This window comes from Caretta caretta, chromosome 9 (genome assembly GCF_965140235.1).
Source record: "Caretta caretta isolate rCarCar2 chromosome 9, rCarCar1.hap1, whole genome shotgun sequence".
NCBI lineage: Eukaryota > Metazoa > Chordata > Testudines > Cheloniidae > Caretta > Caretta caretta.
Genome location: NC_134214.1, coordinates 64,896,159 through 64,913,257, shown reverse-complemented (window position 1 = coordinate 64,913,257; position 17,099 = coordinate 64,896,159). Strand labels below are relative to the sequence as shown.

General features: G+C 48.9%; 1 protein-coding gene and 1 long non-coding RNA gene across 3 annotated transcripts in view; one reads left to right on the top strand and one right to left on the bottom strand.

The window, feature by feature from the left end:
* Nucleotides 1–617: 617 nt before the first annotated feature.
* Nucleotides 618–9,283, bottom strand: GLA (galactosidase alpha). 2 transcript variants are annotated; one of them, XM_048863282.2, is made up of 7 exons: nt 9,061–9,283; nt 7,710–7,884; nt 6,965–7,142; nt 4,859–4,950; nt 3,331–3,492; nt 2,372–2,569; nt 618–2,110 (listed from the first exon to the last, which is right to left on the bottom strand). In XM_048863282.2, the coding sequence occupies exons 1-7, from the start codon at nt 9,243–9,245 to the stop codon at nt 1,784–1,786; spliced, it is 1,317 nt and encodes a 438-aa protein (XP_048719239.1). In that variant the 5' UTR covers nt 9,246–9,283; the 3' UTR covers nt 618–1,783. The 2 variants fall into 2 exon arrangements, with proteins under 2 accessions (XP_048719239.1, XP_048719240.1); XM_048863283.2 differs by lacking the exon at nt 9,061–9,283 and adding an exon at nt 7,250–7,368 and having other exon boundaries at nt 7,710–7,831.
* Nucleotides 9,284–10,058: 775 nt separating this feature from the next.
* Nucleotides 10,059–17,099, top strand: part of LOC125642265 (uncharacterized) — a 77,653-nt gene continuing 70,612 nt past the window's right edge. The window contains exon 1 of the long non-coding RNA XR_007358350.2: nt 10,059–10,742. This is a non-coding gene — a long non-coding RNA (uncharacterized LOC125642265). The remainder of the gene's footprint in view (nt 10,743–17,099) is intronic.

The following is a 17,099-nucleotide window of genomic DNA, read 5'->3' as shown; positions in this document are numbered from 1 at the left end:
TTAAAAAAGGTCAGTGAGATCCATCAGAATTAGGAATAACAGGTGATGTTCTTAGATACTGACCTACTTCAAAGGAGAGGAGGCCTCTGGTTTTCTTAAATCTAAACTGTATAGAGGATGCCAAGGAGCATCTGGCAGCATCTCTGTAAAATTCCACGTGATACTAAACTAAACTTTGGCAGGAAAACAAGTTAACATATCTCTACCCACACACAACTGAGATTCTTCATATGCAGTAACAGGAAGGTAGCTCTATTAAGTTTTAGCGTATATGCCTCTTCTAGCATAACTTTTACAGCATTAGGAGGAGGGGAAACTCCTTCCATGTTTTGTAACAGAATAGTGTGTCAGCTATAGACTACTAATGGGATGATTTTTTGACTGGAATTCAAAAATACAGCTTTTATAACTAAGCTGTTGCTTGCAGTGGAGGTTTAGAGTAGCATCTTAAGCAAGTCGTTGATAGGATACAGGTTGCTGTAGCAATTTTGCATGCAAATTTAGCACCTTTAGGCCTGTTTACATAATTGGTAACTTTGATGGTGCACCTCCAAGAGAAGGCAGAAGTCAACAGCACTGTCTGTTGGTGAAGTGCTGTACTACAATTACCAAAGGTGTCTAGGAATAGGTAAGCTTTAATTTTTTTTAGCAAGACTTGTGTACAATGTTCTTTATGTACAGGTGGCTTGGTATGTGTGGACGTGATTAGTTTCACAAGAGAATTAGAAAACCCACCGCTACAGAAATTTCAGATCATGCTCAAGCTGAGCGTAGGCTCAGTTCCACACACTACTACAAAAAGCCTCAACCCCCTCGAGTGTCTTTTAAGGTAGACTGTACCACAAAGGAAGGAGATGGTGGTGGGGGAAAGGACAGAGCAAGCCCAACCCTGCCCTAATCGATTTCCTTTTACTGGCATCAGTCAATGTCAGTGGGGAGGGGAGAAACCCCTGTAGCATGCCATCATTCTCTACCTATGGGTGGCTAATGATTAATCCATTTGCACCAAAAACTGTGTTTCTTTAGTCCAGAGCCAGCAGTGGAAAATACAGCTGCTGGCACCAGGACAATCGGTAAGCTGCTGAAGGCAGCTGGGTGACTGCTGTCTCCTGAAGAAACATGGATTAAAAAACCCTAGAACAAAGTGAAAGCCACGTGAGTGGGAGATAAGACTACATGGATGCCCTTTAAAGGGAGACAGCCAGCAAGAAAGTGATAGCCTAAAAAGTTCTGGCTTAAAACACTGAGTCACCACTGCAAGGTGAGAGCAACCTTAGGGAAAAGGGCAGGGGGTCTGAGGGTGGACTGTGTATGTGTGTTCTTGCAGCTGGTGTACATCAGTCACACTGGCTTGAGGGGAAGCTGTTAAAGCAGGAGGGGAGCACTCTTCCCCTGAGTCCTGGCACCATTGAAGAGCCTCACTAACATGGTATGTCCTTGCTCTGCATTTTCTCACCCATTACCAAGGCCATTAGGTCTTTACAGAAGGCTGACCCAGTCTAATTGACCACCTCAATCCTTTAGCCCCCAGTGAAATGAACGTTAGGTCACAAACTACACTGAGCAGGACTCAGATAGATCTAGCAGGGATACATAAAGGTACCCTCTCTCCAGTAATTGCAACACAAGGATGGAGAGAGATTACAGTACTTTTTGCTGGATTAGGGTTAATTTGGTAAAGTTCACCCATCACTGATGGGATCTTCAGCTCTTATTGCCCACAGATGTGGATGGGCAGGACTGGAGCAAGCTCTCGTGCCTGGGGAATTAGGCCACTATTACATTATAAGATATCTGGAGATAGTTTTTTGTTGATGTTCATGACCGGCTTCTGATCTGGGGAATCCCCAATCACCACCACCTTCAGCAGCACAGTACCCGTTGGGTTCACCTCAATGTTCAAGAACGAGACCCAGTTGTGTAGTCCCCAGTCCTCACTGGTGGGGAGGATCTGCTGGATGGAGCATGCAGGGTTGCATGCCAGGCCATTGCCAAGGAAAGAGGTAGAGAAGCTGAAGATCTGGGGTCCTCCAATCTCCTGCCGATTCAGCACAGCCACAGCATAGGCACCCCCTGACAGAGGCCGCTCCCAGAGCTCAAAGTTGTTATCCTGCCAAAAATGGAAACCAAACAAATGTTTGAGGGTGTAGGACTGACTCTACAGGTCCTAGTCATCCTCTTCCTAAGCAGGGAGGAATGTGAGACTCAGGTCTCGGTGGGTGGATGTTTCAAAATTACTCTCCCCAGTCTACTCTGAGGAAGGCAAGGGAGGCTTACCACCCCCCAGCAACCTAGTTTCACCTACAGTCTCACGCCCCTGAGACTAGAGGAAATCTCTTCCCCATTTCAGTGGCTCCAGCCCCTATCATACCTTGGTGATACGGTATCCTTGCTTGCCCAGTGGGTCCTGGTTGATGGCGATCACATGTTTGTTCTGGAGCAGCCACTTGGCCTGGGGGCTGATATGACGTAGGTCATTGGACATGAGCAGTGGAGCTGCCATGACAGCCCACAATGCCATCTGAGTCAGCTGCTGGTCCCAGCTCAATCCAAAATTGCCAATCACCAGCTGTAACAAGTGTAGAATGAGAATGGTAATACACATGGTGTTAACATTTTCATCACAGTTAGACAACCCAGAACCTGTCATCAGCTGTAAGAGGAAGTGGGGCAAATGCCAAGTTCATGCAGCTATTTGGGAATCAGGAGCTGGAGGAGTTGAGCAACAAGTTATGGTGGAGGTGTAGAAGAAGAAGGTTGTCTGACAGGAAGACAGCTCTAGGGCGCACAAGGCTTAGTCTGAGGTCATAAATACTTCTGAAGGTGTGGCTGCTAACTGGGTGCCCAGTTTTCACCTGTGGGGAGGTCTGAGTGATCAGCATTCTGAGAATTGGGCCCAGTGGGCCTCAGGCTGGGCAACCAGAGCTAGTGCCCACTTAAATAAGCCCAAGGCTTTCAGTTCAGAGTAGACCTGCTCTTAAATGGCTCCTGCTGAGCCTGAGCAATGCACACAGGTTACATTCCTTATTGCTGTGGATATCCTACCCCATCTTTGCATAGCCACCAGGCTGCCTGGTTTCCTGAGTCATGGGCCCCCTTTGATGAATTCGTTGTGCTAGGACCACAACAGAGGGTTCTCTGCCCCCAGCATATTTCCCAGGTCAGTTCCTTACAAAGTTCCCTCTCAGTTCCTCCTTTTGCTCTCAGGAATGGACTCCTCTTCCACAATCTTGCATTGGTGCTGCCCCCCCCTCCCCCCGCCCCATTATTCTCTAGTCAAGTAGAGGCCTTATGGTTGTTGCAGTGTAACAAGAGCTCAGGTGTTCTTACCATGTCAGGGTCATTCCAGCCCCCTGGCCCAGCAACATCCACAATGCTGTCTTGGTGTAAAACAGTCCACTCCAGGGTATTCTTAACACTGTTCCAAGCATCATAGATGTCAGCAAAGTTCCTCCAGTGATTGCAGTAGTGTTTGATTTCTGTGTAATTAGGCTGCCAGAGGACAAAGAGCAAGAGGGTGCTCATAGGATATAGCTTGAGCATTTAGGATAAGGAGGCATAAAAGGATAGATGCAATGGGGAGAATCATAGATGGAAAAGATCCATAAGGTCATTCAGTCCATGTGTTGGGGCCAGTGCAGGATTGTTCCCTATGGTACATTCTCTGGTACTTGCTCCACTCTAGGGTGATGGAATTTCAACCACTTCCCTTCGGAGAACATTCCATGGCCTCCTATGTCTTCCTAATTTTATTCAGCCTAAAGCAGAGGTGAGCAAACTTTTTGGCCCGAGGGCCACATCTGGGTGGGGAAATTGCATGCAGGGCCATGAATGTAGGGATGGTGCAGGAGGGAGTGCGGGGTGTGGGAGGGGGTGTGGGATGTATGAGCGGGGCTCAGGGAACAGTGTTGGGGTGCAGGAGGGGGTGCACAGTGAGGGAGGGGGCTCAGGGCAGGCGGTTGGGGTGCAGCAGAGGGTTGGAGTGTGGGGTAGAGAAGAGGTTTGGGGTGTGGACTCTGGCCCAGCGCTGCTTACCTAGAGCAGCTTTGGGGTAGCAGCAGTGCATACCGGGGCCACAGCAGGCTGCCTGCCTGCCTGCCCACCCGCCCTGGCCCCAGCTCCGTGCCGATTCAGGAAGCAGCTGGCACCTAGGGGATGGGGGGCAGAGGGCTCCGCATGCAGCCCTTGCCTGTGGGTGCCTCCCCCAAAGCTCCCATTGATCGCAGTTCCCCGTTCCCAGCCAATGGGAGCTTTGCGGGAGATAGCCACAGGCAAGAGCAGCACCGCGGAGCCCTCTGCCCCCCATATCCCCCAGGGGTGTGATACTGGCCGCTTCCTGGAGTGGCACAGGGCCCGTGGCGCCACAGGGGTGGCAATCCTGCTGGCTGGAGGACTACTGTACTGTCAGATAGGATTACGGAATCCTCCTCTTAGGCCTCTGGGAAGCCCAGAGAGGAAGAACATCACAGCACCAGATCTGCACAGATCACTCCTATTCAGCAGCGTAGCCAAATAGTCTCAGGGTTCTTCCAGTGCTGTGACAGAGTGAAAGGATGCCCCAATAGACATGGGCAGCAGCCAAAGCTCTTCTGGCACATTAGTTCTCTGCCATAAATTCTTAGCTAGCTGAGACCCACCTTAACCCTCTGCTCAGTGCCCCTTCATTCATCAACACTTCTTCCCTTCATCATCTCCCTTCAGCCACTTTGGCTCCTTTGACATTCAGCCAGGATTCACGTAGACGCACTTGAGATGATTCCGCAAGTTAATTCATTTCCATAGTATTCTGAATCACTAATGTCTTCCCACCATGCATCACATCTGAGTAGGGCCAGTACCCTGGGGAAGGACTCCTTACCTTCTGCATGGGTCTCATGTAGAGAGGCCATTCACAAGAGTATACAATGCTTCTGCCAGTCTTATTCAGGGCCAGAGACATGTTCCTGTAACCTGAAGGAAGAGAACAGCAGCCTGGGTTATTACCACCTACTGGGGAAGAGGAAAACAGGAGGGTAATGTAACTCAGCACCATTGGGTCAAATGTCAGATCAAGACTCTTGTAAAACTGGGAGTGAGTTGTGTGATATTTCCCATGGTACTGATTGAAAGTCAGAACCCCAGCTAGAAAGGAGTGGATTGTCCTAGTCCAGCCAGACATCTGCAGTCCAATTGCCTGCCTTTCAGGAAGTTGGAGCAGGTAGGAAGAGGGAAGTAATGTGGCTTAGAGACAGAAAACTCAACAAACTCAAGGGAGCTGGGTTCCATTCCTGGCTCTGCCGGTGCCTCAGTTTCTCCTTCTAAAAAATGGGGGTGATACTTTATCTCCCTTTGTGAAGAGCTTCAAGATCTACTGATAAGTGCTATATAAGAGCTAGGTGTTATGAGAAGGTGTCTATTGCTTCGAGCAGAGGACTGGACCTGGAGTCAGATACTGGTTTCAGCCACCACCTTGCTGTATGACCTAGGTTAAGGCAGCCATTACACTGCTCTAAGATTCAATGTACTCTTCTGTAAAATGGACATAATAATTACATACAGCTATGTAATGGGGCTTCCTCCTACCTCACTGTACAATGAGTTCTAGTCTAGACAATTAGTACTGGGCAAACTCGGTTATGCTTTTACAGACAGCTGCTATTTTAACTTCAAGAGCTGTTCTCCATGCCGAGAGCAGTTTGAGTAAAGCCAGCTGTGGCTGACAATTGCACAGCTCAGTAATGTGTTCTCCTTACCCTTATGAATCCCTAAGCCATTTGGATTCAGAGGATAATGTGTAAGCAGTAGGACACAGCCAATTGGGTGAGATTCCAGTATCATTACTCTTATCTCTGTACCTAGTGGAGCCCTGTCCTGTTTTGTCCTTTGATTTAAAGCATGGGCAGGGAAAGTTCCTTTGCTATCCCACTTAGAACTCTCCTAGGGTCACAGAGAATCTCTGCCAAGAACTTCCAGCTTCACTGACAACTGCCTAAAGGTGCTTTCCAGCTGTGGGCCGGGCACTTGCAGGCACTGAAGTTATTGTGTGTTAGGCTAACCAGCTTGGACAGGATCCCCTGATCAGTTTGCTCTGAGGGAGCACAGAACCAGCTCCAGCTTGCCTGCTGCCAAGCGCCACTCTTCTGAGCTGCCCTCTTCTTTTATGTGAGTCTATGATTTGTTAGACAGCATGTCTGGCTGGAGTTGGTTGCCGATGTGTGGTGAGGGTCCACGACTGACCCCCCGGCATAGACTGACACTGTAAACTGACAGTTTAGTAGTTTTCTATGCTAACCTGCCTGAGTTCTGAAGTTGTATGTGCAGACACAGGGTTCCCTAGTTGGTTTTTTCCCAGAGGTCTCTTGAGTCCCTTTGCTGCTAAGAGCCACAGGAATTGCACTTTTGTGAGGTATAAGCTGATTAGAGGTTCAATGTCTAAAGTGCTTTGAGTCCCTCAGATGAAAGGCTCTATTGAAGGGCTGAGCATCAGTAATGTTAGCAGGTGACAGAGCAAACTGTGGAGAGGCCCCCAGAGTGTGTCTGATCACTTCTCCTGGAGAGCCTCTCTCCCTTGAATGATGCAGGCTCTGGGTCTGAGAAGGCTGCTCCCTCAAGCCATGCCTGCAGGTTTCAAGCTGTGAAAGACCCCAGGGCACCAAGCCATGGCAGGAGGCACTAGATGCAGTGGAGGCTCATTGTATGCACAAAGGGTGGCTGATGAATGGATAAAGTGAAGTCAGTGACCCATTCCTGAATCCCCAAGATGAAGATGACCTGCAGCATGTATGCTTGGCTTGTCAGAGAAGCTTCCTTTTGGTTCCCCTAGGTTCTCAGATGGCACCCTCCCCTCCAACCCTCTCCCCCTCCTATCCCCTGTGCCAGTGGATATGTTCAGTGAAGAGCTGCTCTTTTGAACCTGTCTCAGATCTGTGACAGTGCTGACTAGAAAGCATTCCCCTCACATAGAATGTCTACAGTTGGCACATACCTTCTACCAGCTGGTCCAGTGTGCCGTAGTTACAGCCATCGAACTTCAGCAGGTCCACACCCCAGTCGGCAAAGGTTTGGGCATCAAGGTCATAGTAGCCATAACTGCCAGGGAAGCCAGCGCAGGTTTTGTTTCCAACATCCCCATAAATCCCCAGCTTCAGCCCTTTGGAATGGACCTGAGGGGAGCAGACAGACATACAATGAAAGCCAACAGCCATTGGGCAGAGAGAAACAGTGGTGCGCACTAGGAGAACAAGAAAGAATTGAAAGTCCCTTGCACTACCTTAACCACATAGCTGCTGAGTGAATTTCCCGCTCCTCCAAGAACAGGTCCTTTCAAGAGAGAATCACTGCTCAGAAACCTCTTGGATCCCCTTTTCACTCTCAACATAATTCACAGTCCTAGAGGAAAACATGTGAATGAGAACCAAACCTCCCTCCCAGTCCAAGGGCTAGGATCCTCCTATGGATTAGTTCAGGGGTCCCCAGAGCCCAGGGTTAGAAAGCCATATACAGAATTTGCTAGGCAGCCAATCTGAAAATCATCAATCATAAACCTTCCAATATATCAAGCAAAAGAATAAGTTTTTGTAAGTCAGAGAAAGTCCCCTGCCATCTCTCTATTTAAGTGAGGCACCTACTAGAGCTCTTACTATATGCAATATTCCAAATGGCCTGAAGTAGAGGAAGGATGAAGATCCCATGACTGGGGATTTAGGTACTATCTCCCTCTATACACTCACGTAGTCTGCCAGTTTGCGGATCCCACTGGGGAAGCGTTCTGGGTCAGGTTGGAGCCTGTCCTGATCATCTCGGGTCAGAGACATCCAGCAGTCATCAATACAGACATACTCATAGCCTACATCCTTCCAGCCATCTGACACCATCAAGTCAGCCATCTGCATAAACAGCTGCTCACTGAGGGACACAAGAACCAGGGTGTCATAGGGGTCCCAGTACCACAATGGTTAGTCAAAACAGGGTGTTAAGATTTATTATGTTGTGCTAAATCTGATCTTAAAAACAGACAGGAGATCTTTTAGCCACATGGTTTCTACCTGCATAGCTACTTCCTAGGAAGGACACAAAGATGCTACAGTACAGTATAAATACATCACTTGGATTAAAGACAATACTACAAACACCTAATATTTGTAAAGTGTTTTTCGTGCAGAGATTTCAAGGCACTTTACACAAATGGGTCAGAGTCTGCTAGTGGGAAATCCACATTAATGTGGAAACGTTAGCCTGGGAAAAACCCAGTCAAAGGCCCATCTTAAAGATCTGAATGGGACACTGGCCATTCCCAATGCCAAGCAGAGGGTTTGTTTCCAGCCCAGGAGGAGATCACACGCTCCCACAGACGCCCTTTCCCATCCAGATTGCTAAACCTTTTACCGACCAAGGTTCTGGTTGCTGCCTGTACTGCAAAACAACATGGTTATCCCAGATGCGGAGAGAAAATAGATGTCTCGGAATGCAAATGAGATTGGACTGGATGTATTTTAAACCACGTCCCAGATTTATGCTAAAGCCTTGGCCATAGCTGTATTTAGAGACAACGGCATTGTCCCTGGATTCCCTGCCCAGCCCCTTTGCAGTGCAGGTTTAGAAGTGACCCTAATCCTCTGACTGCCAGGAGGGGTGGATCGCTCCATAATTGCCCCGTTCTGTACATTCCCCCTGAAGCCCTGGTACAGGCCACTGCTGGAGCCAGGATATCGGGCAAGTTAGACCACGGTTTGACCCACTATGGCAGCTCTTATGTTCAGATGGACCCTTAGGGAGAAGCGAGGCTTCACCAGGTCCCTGTGCTCTGCGGGCACAATTACAGCGGCTCTTTGTTCCTTGTAATTAAGTCTGCGGAAAAGGGAACCAGAAGGTGAGCAAGTCACGCTCTCCTCATTTGAGTCAGAGCCACAAGGTTCAGCTCCCAAGCACCCGACCGCTCTCCTCCCACCAAATCCCCACCCCACCGCTGCAGCGTCCCGCGGCTCCGAATCCAACCCCAGCAGCGTTCACACGGGGCTGGGGCTGGGGCTCCCGCTCCTCGCCCCCCCGGCCGAGGGCGGCCCCGGCGCCCCCGCCCGGTACCTGATACAGGAGAGCGGCTCGCGGGTGCAGTCGGTGCTGCACTGGAAGCGCTCCCAGTGCAGCCAGCCCATGGTGGGGGTCCGGGCCAGCCCATTGTCCAGCGCCCCGGCCCGCCCGGCCCAGGCCAGCAGGGCCAGGGCCCAGGCCAGCGTAGCCCCCCGCCAGCTTCCCGCAGCCGAGCCCATCGGTAGCGGGGACAGTCACTGACGTTAACGCGCGCTAGCCTGCCAACCTAACCCCGGACGGGCACTCCGGCTGGCCAATCCCGGCCTGCCTCCCTCACAGCTCAGCCAATGAGAGCACATACATCTGCACGCTGCCGCCCATCCAGCAGGGTAGGTGCGGCCCCAAGCTGGAAGCGACGCAGGAGACAGAGGGGGAGGTTGTCATGTGGTTGGAGTGAGGGGGGGGCTGTCATGTGACATGGGTGCAGGCGCCAGGGGATGGCCTCTCATATTTGCCAGTGTCTCCCAGAGGGAATGAGGTGACCCTTCCTCTCCCCATGGGGTGGCAGGTGCCTCCCTTTCCATGACCTAGGGCTGGGTCTTGGTGCTGCCCAGCCCTAGAGCCCTTTGCTACAACATGGCCATGGGTGAAGCGAGGTCCCCCACACTGCTAGCCCCTGCCCTGGCCTGGCAAGAGGGCAGTTCAGTCGCTAGGGCCCAGTCCTATTTTAACCTGTGTCCGACTCCTGGGGCTGCCCCTACAGGCCCGGTTCCTGCAGTGTTGCTAACTCATGGTTTTATTCAAGTCTTGTGATACCGGGACTTTTCTTTAAACCTCCAGCTGCTGGAATCAGGAGATGACATGAGAATCTCAGTTTCCATTTACCATATATATATGAATTGAAGTGTCTAGTCTTCAGAGTTGCTGAAAAAAGCATGAAACTGTCAAGCGGCTGCACCCTAAAGGCTCTGGAATCAGAAAACAAAAAGAATCTAAAATATATTATTTTTTTAAAATAATCTCATGATTTTCTGGGACTTGACTCATGAATTTTGAATGTTGGGGGTTGGCATACAGGATCCCATACTCCCATTGAGTTAAATAATACAGTATTGCCCACAAATCATGAGTCAGGCCCCTCAACAATCATAAGATTAAAAAAAAAAGTGGGTTATTTTTCTTTGCCTTCTGGTTTCCAAATGAAAGCTAAGACTCCCCGCTCTAGGAGATGGGGGTCTTAAAAAAACAGTAAATGTCACATGACTCGCAATACACTCATGAGCGCTGGCAACGCTACCTTTGCTAGCTCTGGTGCAGCGGGTCTGTTACTGGAAAATTTTACGGAATTTTCTAGTGTAGAAACACCCCAGTTAATATGGATAGGAGCAAGCTCAGGCCTCAAGTTGCTAAGAGGGGAAGGATAAGGTTAGGATAATGGGCTTTGGAATCAGGAGGGTTAAGTACTACTCTGGCCTCCACTGTTGTCTTGTTTTGGGCAAGTCATGTAACTTCTGTATGCTTCAGTTTCCTTATATGCAAAATTATGATGACCTATCTCAGTGAGGGAAAACACTTTCAGACCTGTGGATGGAAGGGACTAGAGAAGGGCAACGTACTAGGGTTATCAACAGTCCCTTATTACAAGGGACAACCTTTATTTTTTCATCTCTGTACAACAAGATTGGGAGTTGCTGAGTGCTGCAAAAAGCAGCAAGAAATATCCCTGGTGAATGTAGGTGAGTACTGATTAATTATTATTAATTATCATTATTATAATTAATTATAATAATAAGTATATTGGGAGGAGGAGTGGGGCAGGGTGCTAAGAAAACAGTCTTATTTTTGAAATGCAATGTTGGCAACCCTACAATGTACTAGTGCCAATTGTGGTGATGGCTTGTGTGATGAGGAAACAGGCTGAGAACCATTGGCAGTGGGCAGTCGATAGGCATCAGATGGTAATAACTGGAGCTGGATAATTCATTTGAAAAATATCACAGAACTCGGTTATTTGAAGAATATTATTTGACAAGCTGTGGTAGCAAGTTTTCAGTCACTCCTAGCTTGTGCTGATTCAAACTGGCAACCTAATGGGGGCGGGCTACATAGCTCATTTTCAGTCCTGTAAGCCACCTGCTCCCTTTTCTATGGGAAGCCTTACTCAGTCTATAGAGTATGTCTTTGCTGCGGTCAGAGCGTGTGATTGCTGCTCAAGTGGATATACCCACTAGCTGCAGTCTTGCTCGCTCATGGAACACTGGAGCTGCGGCAGTGTGAGCTTCAGCACAGACTGTACAAACCTGCCAGAACACTTGGTAATTGCTTGCAGATTAAAGCTGCAGTCACACCCTGTGATTGCAGCATAGACATACACTAGCTGTAAGCAGCTAATGGGTTTAGGTGGTACTACCCTTTCCTTGCGGTCCACCACAGAGGCAAGCTGCATCTGAAGGGACTTTTTGTGGTGCAGTAGCATTGAGATGAATGGTTGGGGATGTGCACGCCATGGATATTGCTGAGCACTTTCATGTTGCCCTACTTAGTGCCCTACTTTTGCCCTCCTTTTTTCCCTCACTGCTCCGGCATTTATGATAGCACTGGGTTTTGGAAGCTGCCAAAGGGTTTGCTTGGCAGGAGCATACCCCGGCCATTTGCATCTGTAATGATTGCCTCAGCATGTCATGATGCTGCCTCTGTTGGTGTGGCCCTGTCTGCAACAAAAGGATCTGTGCTGCTTGGGCCACCATGGCCACACAGCTGGTGGTTACTCAGAACCATCCTGGCCTCTGACTGTTCTGTGTTCAGAAGGGGCTCTGTAGGGTTGGTGAAGCAGGGAGAACAGGGAACTGTCAAGCAAGCCCTGATTTCAAGAATCCAGCGCCACCTGGGGAGCTGTTCTGCCTCACTGTGGGGCTCATGCACAAGCAAACCTTTTGACCTAGAAGCCTTGCTTGTCCTAGATCCATCTGTATATTCTCCACCAATGTCATAGGCCAGATCACTTCCACATTCTGGTATGTGCAGCCCCAAACCAGCTGCGCTCAAGATTTCAATTCCTGCTTTTACGGTAGGTTTAGAACTTTTCTTCCATATTTGGGCTTAGCTAGCACAGCTCTTTGCACCACAGAGGCTATTGAAGGAATCTGCCCCAGCAGGACAGCAAGGAATCTTGCCTGGGAACACCCTCTTAGGAGTTGTGTTTAGGGATATATTGGACTTTAAACTCAAAACTGGATTGTACCATAAAAGTCAGACCTCATGAGCAGAAATTCTTTTAGAATACAGAGATTTTGTTTCCATCTCTACTGTTCCATTTGTTAGGACCTACAAAAACACAATACCTTGTGCTGACCCCACAGCAGGTAACTAACAAACCTTGATCTAAGATCTCTGCTCTTTCCTACTGAATGCTCTGGCTTCAGAAACAGAGTCACAAGCAGCTGATGAAGAAATATAGCAGTGTGCATTCGTTCAGCCACCGACTTTCCCCTTCCTACTCACCCCTCAGGATTCTTCCCTCCCTCCCCTTCATGAATATCTTCACCTCCCCTACAGCTGTCTTCACCTCTATTGCTGCTGTCTTTCTTATCCCTGCTTCTCCTCTTTTCCCTATCTATCCTGTGTCCTCCTCCTCCAAAGGGTTTTGCTAGTTTCAGCTCAGCCATGTACATCTGGCACCTGGAGGACCAAAGTGAGTAGGTGAGAACCCTAGCTGAGCAAGAGGGAGTGTTCAAAATCAGCAAGGGAAGGGTGTGGACTTTACTATTCATTAAGCAGTATTTTATTGTTATCCATATTTCTAAGGTGCCAGTCCCAGTGGTGTCTGGGAGCTGTTCCTTATATGCATTTAGATGTAGATCAGTTCCCCCGAGGAAGAGGAACAAAGATCACAACCATTTGCCATAGATTAAAGCGGTTGACTTAAAAGTACAGTAAATAAATCCAGGTTGATTATAGCCCCAATTAGGGTGTATAAAAATCCAGCCCCAGTTAGGGTGTTTCCCTGCTCACTTCCTAATGGATGGTTTACTGAAAGAAATGAGTCCTGCATTGGGTCCTATATTTGGTTAGACTTGCCTATCCTGGTTTACAGTGGCAGCAGATTCCACAATCAGGTTCCCTCTGCAGAGAACATCTGCCACCCACCTCCACAAGTTCAATCCTGGACTGTGTCCAGCTTAGTTCCATCATGCCCTGGTGGTGTAGAGGTGTGAGGTCTCTCTGCAATAGCCCGGCCCTACGCCATGTAGGGCGTTGAGGCTAAGAACCAGGTTTGTGGAATGGGTCTGGCATTGGGTAAGTAGCCACTGGAGAGGGCAGAGTATGGGTGTGATCCACCTGCTTGTGCTGCCTTCTCCCACCTTTGCATCTTGGAGAGTGGCAGATGTACCAATGTCAGTCATGGAGAATGCTGATGCAAGAGAGAACAGAGACCTCTCTAGAGCTAAGATTTGTGTTCAGCTCAGAATTAACACCATGAAGAGCCGGGTTGGCAAAACAGAGACAGAAAAGTCCTGGTGGGGGAGAAAAAAAGTTATTTCCAAACTTTGAAGAGCACCAGGACTACAAAGGGTTAAACAACTAAACCCAATAGCAAGCATGGCCCATCTGTGTCCTTGTGGAGACCTGTCTGTGTACGAACCATAACACACACTGTGAGTCAGCTGGCAGCTGTCACTTCTGCTCATGTCCTCAAAGCTAAGCACAGCAGAAAGGGATGCCTTTCCTATGTAGAACCGGCCTGTTCCTGAAAGCTACAGAGTTCCTGAAAGCTACAGCTACAGCGGATGCTCAGCACCTTGACAGATTGGGCCAAAATTTAGATCCTGCTCCTGCTCCAACTGACATCATCAGCAAAGTTCCCACTGACCTCACTGTGAGCAGGGATTCTGACCCTGGTGAAGTCAACTGCACAATTCCCATTGACTTCAATGGGATAAGACTTTATCCTTTACAGTGCAGTTTCTGATAGAAAAGAGTTTGAGCAAAGGCAGTTGCATCCAGCGCTGTGGCTTGTTGGACGAGGCTTTTTCAGAAGTGCTTGCCGGAGGAGCATCATTTCTTTGGTGGGGGAGGTAAAACTGGCTCTTCTGACTCTTGGTTATGATTATTTATTGTTTGGACTGCAGTACTGATTGCAAAGTGATTCCGGGAGAGCAGATTGTGGAGCAACATAGATTACTTGTAATGGAGTTCTGGGTGTAAAGGCTAGTGCGGGACAAATTGTGGAACAAAGGACAAAGTGGCAGAGGCTCCTGGGTAGTCTCAGGTTTAAGGATGAAGTTCAATGAAGGTTGGACAACAACCAAACCAACCACAATGATACTAACATGATTTGGGGGAAAATATCCAAACACATTACAGAAAGGGCAAATGCTGGCTGTGCGCAAATGAAAGAAGGGAAATTCCATGGCCGGGAGACATAGTGCTGGTCCAGTGATGTGCAGAAGGCAGTAACAAAGAAGGAGGAAAAGTTTAAGCAATGGCAGAAAGTAAGAAGGGCAGGAAGTGGTGAGGAATACAAGCGGGAGGAAAAGGCAAAAAGAGCTGTTGCAGAAGCTAAGGGCCAAGCACTTAAAGCCTTATATGCAGGGCTACTTATTCAGGAAGTGGGGAAAGGAATATATGCATTAGCCAAGATTGGGCAAAGAAGCACAGGGGACTTGGGAGTCATGAGGTGTGTCAAAAACAAAAATGGAAGAGCACTGGTGGAAGCCAGTGAAATCATTAGGAGGTGACAGCAGTTTTATGAGAAATTACTCAATGAAGAAAGTCTGAGGAAACCATTGAGGCAAGTATGCACAAGCAGCGACCTTGAACAACTTATCACTGTTGTTGAGGTGGAGGAGGTGGAGGCTCAGACAGCACTACCAATTATGAAACACGGAAGGCAGTGGGACCAATTGAGGCATTTAAAGGATTAGCCATGAGGGAAAGGGAATTCTCAGCAATAAAATTATGCCATATAAGACCATGAGTAAGTCAGCCGTGAAGCCTGGGTCACAATGATGCCTAGTGAGGAAGAAAGAACTGTGCAAGAAAACAATGGGACAGTATTGGACAGCATGATAGGCAGTGGTCTCAGCACACCATATTTTGCTTCTATTGTTAGTGGACTAAGCACATCTTAACATGTGTAAAGTAAACACCTCCTCTTGCTCAGTTTTCACTGATTTTTAGTGGGGCCTTATCCCCGGAGACACTTAGCAGACACTTGGGCCCAGATCCTCAAAAGTATTTAGGCTCCTCACTTCCTTCGATTTCGGTGGAAGTTAGGAGCGTAAATCCCTTTGAGGATCTGGGCTTTGCTCCTTAAGAAGGTGCATCGATCCTTGGTTCAGGTGAGCTTCTTTTATGTTCCAAAGTAGCCAAAGCTGTGTGATGTGAGGGGTGGTTTTAGGACTGGGAGTTTCTGAACACTTGTAATCATTTTGATAGAAGCCTGGGGAAGAATCAGTGTGGCTGGGAAGTGGGAGACAGGGGCTCTTTAGTGTCCTATGATTTATAAGGTGTGCTTAGCCTTCACCAACTCGTGCCCCTGCTCAGGAGCAAATGTGTGGGACACAGTGTCCCTTCCCAGCTAGGACATCACCCACTACTGGAGTCCACACCTCCCTCACTGCTTGAAAACCATGATATTGCGGGTGGCTGTGCATGTGCGGAGATACTGCAATGAGAATGGCCACTGGGGTGCAAGAGCCCTGATATCACAGGAGCCCTGAGAGCCTCTGTCAACTCCTTGACCTTGTGTTTGTATGACCTGAATGCCTCAGTGTCTGTGGTATCTGGGTGTGTCTGACTCTCAGATCCTGTGCCAGCTGGTGAGGGCTGTTCTGGGCTATAGGTCTTTTATGTAACAACCAGCCTGTTTGCCAGTCAAGCAACAGAGCTGATACAACCTGCTCTTTCCCTTTCCTACCTAGACCAGGGGAAGCTGCACAGTCAGATCCTGGCCCTTTTGAATTAGGGAAAGGGATTAAAGGCACCAGGTGGATTTCCATGGCTCCTGTGTGTCCAGGAACCAGCTCTCGTTCCCTTTGGGGGAGATTCCTCACCCTGATAACATTTCCTCAGGGTTGGGCAGTGTAGACTGAGCCCATTACCACTCTTGGGTGTCCCCATTTACTGCACGGGCCCCTGGCAAAGGACTCTTTACAGCAGTGATCCTGGACTCCCTGCCAGCTGACTGAGTCCCCTTTCCTGCACCACATCCTCACCTAGGAGTCCTGAGCTCCCAACATGGGACGAGTCCCTCTTGACCACACCAATTCCTAGGTCCCCAGCACAGTGCTGAACCCCCTCCAGAACTAACCCCTGGAACATACCTGAGTCCTCTTCGGCCTCTGCTCTGTGGACTGGTATCTGTGACTCCATCTGGATTTAGCCTCTGACAGTGGCTCTGGGTTCTAGCAATTGCTGCCTTTGGTTTCTGAGGCCGAAAGGCTGCAGACATACTGTAATGACAGGTTTCAGAGTAACAGCCGTGTTAGTCTGTATTCGCAGTTTCCACGGTAGTGCAGTTTCCACGGTATGCATCTGATGAAGTGAGCTGTAGCTCATGAAAGCTCATGCTCAAATAAATTGGTTAGTCTCTAAGGTGCCACAAGTACTCCTTTTCTTTTTGAGACATACTGTAGTCTCTGATCTCCCCACTAGGTGCCCCCATATCCCAGCTCCTGGGTCTACAGAGGGGAGTGGCTGTTAAAAGTGGAGAGAACAAAAGCGCCTCTGAGCTGGGAGTTTAATAATTGCTTGTTGTTTAAGAGCCTTGCCCCTTCCCCACCATCCCCTTCAGGGCCTGAGGCTGGGGCAGAAGCTTCTCAGTGAGTCAGGCAAAACAAGCTGGTTTGGGGGTTGGAAAAAGTCATTGCCCTTGTTTTCCTTGTGCAGAACCACTGCCTAGGGGCTAGCAAGTGTGTCCCATTTATCTCGATCCGCAGAGCTCCAGGGTGTGGCAGCAAAGATCCAGCTCTACATCTAGAGAGGCTAAACCCTCCCTGCCTGGGCTGGCCCCCTACATCCCCTAGAAACTAAGAACTAGTCTCCACTAGGAACTGTCACTGGTCTAGTTTCAGAGGAACAGCCGTGTTAGT